The sequence below is a fragment of the Corapipo altera genome, unplaced genomic scaffold, assembly GCF_003945725.1.
Source record: "Corapipo altera isolate COAL_440 unplaced genomic scaffold, ASM394572v1 57647, whole genome shotgun sequence".
NCBI lineage: Eukaryota > Metazoa > Chordata > Aves > Passeriformes > Pipridae > Corapipo > Corapipo altera.
In genome coordinates, this window is record NW_020886971.1 from 1,177 (window position 1) to 5,034 (window position 3,858).

The following is a 3,858-nucleotide window of genomic DNA, read 5'->3' on the forward strand; positions in this document are numbered from 1 at the left end:
CCCCCCCCCCCCTTTTTTTTTTTCTCTGAAGGAGGGAAGCGGAAATCGTGACACTGCGGAAACGTGAAAAAACTTTCAGCATCCCCAGATGTGGGGGGCGGCCCCGGCGCCCGCCCCCGGCCCCGCAGGCACCGCCCGGCGGGTCCCGAGACACTGATCGGACCGATCCGATTCCATCTGCTCTCTCCGCTGCAGCGCCGTCCTGCCAGGGAGGCTGTGAGGCTCTTTTCCATGCCATTCTGAACAGATAAATCACAGAATCACGGAGCGGTTCGGGTTGGAAGGCGCTGCTGGAAGCCATCGAGTCCAACCCCACAGCAAACCCTGGAATTCCAAGGATCGAAATGCCTCGGCCAACGCTCTAACAAGAATTCCCATGGCAGCAGCCAGCCAGCGGCCACGAGAATGAGCTAGGGAATGAGGCAACACAGGGGTGGAAAAAATTCCATTCTAAGGATGTTTACTGGTACATGACACCTTTAAGTACACTTAGTAAATAAATAATATTAAATAGTGCACTTAAGGTCATTTATATTTTCTTTTTATTACAGAAAGAAGACAACCATGAAATTCATTTTCATTCAGGTAAAAATGTAATTAAGTTTAGAAAAACAGGACCATTTTCTGTGAAGCTTTAACTGCACCACTGAAACTACATTTGGAAACGTCTGAAAATCGTATAAACAATACTTGTAAAAACAGACATCAATGCGCAAGAAATTCTAAGGTGAACACATGAAAACACAAATTCTTTAAAAGAGAGTGGTGAAACAATCATCAGTGCAGAAATCCTTTTACTAACACGGCAATCTTATCTGGCAGGAGCATTCCTTCCTCTTGGTCTAGCAAGGCTAATCTTCTTGCAAAGAAGAACCGTGTCGACAATGCAGAGAACAAGCAATATAAGACCCAACACCTACAAAAATAACCATAATATTAGCTCCCCCTAACAGTCTCTGTCTTTTGCTGTACAGACTCAGCTACTGTTCCTCAAAGCAGCAGTAAACACATCTTCCTAACTTGGTTCTGCCTTTGAAACGTGTGTGATTTGAGAGAGCTGATAAATTAAATAACACCCATGTTTACATCCCATCAGCCTCTCACAAAGCCGTCTACACCCTGCTGTGTTTGATGTTTGTGTGAAGCCTTGGAGTTGGTGTGGTGCTCTCCTTGAAAGCTAAGCTAATGCTGCATTATGCCAGACAATGCTTTTATCCTAAATGAAAGGCCTCCTGTCCCTGTAAGGATGGCTTAATTACTGGAACTGGCCCGGAGAGAAGTCAGGGAGAAAAGTCAAAATTTATAGAAACAAGCCTAGCAGGAAAAAAAAGTACTGCTCTCCTCTGAAGCTTTGAATGGAAAACATATCCCAAATGGAAGAAAATGTATTTAAAAAAATAGACAACCTCAGGCAGGCAACTGGAAAAATGTGTTTGCAGAATGGCCTTGCTGAGTTAATTTGCTCAGCTCCCACCCTTCAGCCTCATCCCACATGCACACCAGGGTTTTTTATGCAAGCACTAAATTATCTGATCAGAGGGAATAATGCTAAGGAGAGCCCAGCTCAAGGCAGTTTGTGCCCCAGGAGTACAGACTGTGGGGCAATTCTGTTTCTCCCAGAATTGAAGATGTCATATGTTCTGTCCAAACTTGTTTTCCCAGCCACCTGCTTAGTCTGCTGCTCCCACCTTTAATTTCTATTAACTTTCCAACCAAGAATATAAATTCTATTCTAGCACAGCCAGTCACTTGACCATAAACTCTACTTTTTGCTTAGGATGTTGTTGCCAGTGAAGACATCAGCTTCCCATCTTACTGTCTCCTAATCAGATTTTGAAAAACCCCTGTGGCAGGTTTTAGGTTTCTTTTGGTTGCTTTTCACATTTCAGCTCCTCTTGTACTTCTGGAGACTTTAAAAAAGACTTTCCCTCCTTCTTGTTTGTTAATTACATTAGTTTCCATTTGAATTAAAAATACCAGTTGCTTAAACTATTAAACTGGTTTGATCTTAAGAACACAAAAGTCTTACAATCATAGTATGAGCAAAACCCCTTTTCAACTGACGTAATTCCTCAGTCTGTGTCAGCAAAAATAATGTACATGTCAGGAGGGAGGTACCAGCATGTCTGCTAAAAAGTTTCAACTCTTTCAACTAGTTAGGCATTTCCTCCTAAACAGTGTAACCAAACTGGATAGTCCTAAAAGAGCTATGGATTCTCCTACCTAGGACTTCAACCTGTGGAAGTAAATCCAAGTTACGCAAATTAGTTAAACTCTAGGAGTGTTCAGTGTTGGTACTTCTCTGTAGTAACTCCTAAGTCTTGTAATATTTTTAAATTACTAGTGATTTTAGGATTATTTTTAGTAAGATACACTGAATGTGTGTTCACTTTTGTTTGTGACTGCTGAGTGTGTTCTTCCAAGACAGTTGTTTTCGTGGTCCCACCATGATGTAACTGTACCAAGAGGTTCAAATCATGTGCACTTTAAGAATTGAAATTCATTAACAATGTTCCTACTTACTCCTCCAGCCAATGTCCCCTTGTTGCTCTTGACTATTACTGCAAACAAGCACACAACGAGGAGGAACAACGCTGCAATCACTGAGTTGAAAATATCCTGAAACAGCCAGTGGAAGCAAAATATTTATTCTGAACACACCTGGAGAAGAACGTGGATAGCACCCAACACCGTAAAAAAGGCTGGTTTGCTATGGAAATAAGTTACAGCAATATCCGAGCGAGATCGACACTGACACCCAGTGGTTTGGTGGTAAAAGGAGCGTTTGGGATAAAACTTCCTCATTTTCCCTTTTTCTTTTTTTTTTTTTTTTCACTCAAATTTATGCAACTTGGCTACACTTGTCAGACTGCAGGAAACAGATGTGCAAAAGAGAGGTAAGAGAACTCATTAATGTTTGAGTGAAAGCGTATGTCTAATTTGTGATGTGCGGGATGCAGAGCACAGGGTTACACAGGGAAGGGATCAGTGCCCGTTAGGGAGGGGCTGTCACCAGATCTATCCAGCTATCCAGGAACTGAGGGAACAGAACACTCGGGGAGGAAAACCTGCTTCAGCATCCATGGAACACTGGGCTTGCTTTAACTGGATAGAAACAGTCACTGAGCTGACTGACAATGACCCTTCTGACAGGTGACCCCTTCAGATCCAGGCCAGCCAGTGCTCACAGCCAGGCACCAGCACCCACAGCACATCAGTGCTCACATCCTGCACAGCAGCACCCACAGCTGGGGCACAGCAGTACCCACAGGCAGGGCACAGCAGTACTCACAGCACATCAGTGCTCACATCCTGCACATCAGCACTCACAGGCAGGGCACAGCAGTACTCACAGGCAGGGCACAGCAGTACTCACAGCACATCAGTGCTCACATCCTGCACATCAGCACTCACAGCCAGGGCGCATCAGCACTCACAGGCAGGGCACAGCAGTACTCACAGCACATGGGTACTCACAGCCAGGGCACTGGTACTCAGAGCCCATTGGTACTCACAGCCTGCTCACCGGCACTCACAGCCAGGGCACATCTCACAGCTGGGTCACACAGGTCCCCTCGGTACTCACAGCCAGCGGCCAGAACAGCCACCGCATCTTTGCGTCGAGCTTGAGCAGGTAGAGCAGGAGGAACAAGAGGGTGATGCCCATCTCCAGCCCGGCCAGCGCCGCGTAGGCCTCGTGGGCATTCGAGGCCACGAAGCAGAGGAAGGTGGCCAGCGCCAGGAGCTGCGGGACGGGAGGGGACGGCGGTCAGCCCTGTGCCGGGCCGGGACCCCGCGGCCCCTCGGCGACCCCGGCCCCTCCCGGCCGTACCGAGGGTAACCCCCGGGATCCCGGCC

The 3,858-nt window shown here is 46.6% G+C and overlaps 1 protein-coding gene across 1 annotated transcript; it reads right to left on the reverse strand.

Annotated features, from left to right (window-relative positions):
* Positions 1-534: 534 nt before the first annotated feature.
* Positions 535-3,769, reverse strand: LOC113941416 (chemokine-like factor; the record flags this gene model as incomplete). Its single annotated transcript, XM_027632566.1, has 3 exons — positions 535-916; positions 2,524-2,619; positions 3,587-3,769. Coding segments are annotated over 3 exons (384 nt in total), but the record flags the coding sequence as incomplete, so codon positions are not given.
* Positions 3,770-3,858: the final 89 nt, after the last annotated feature.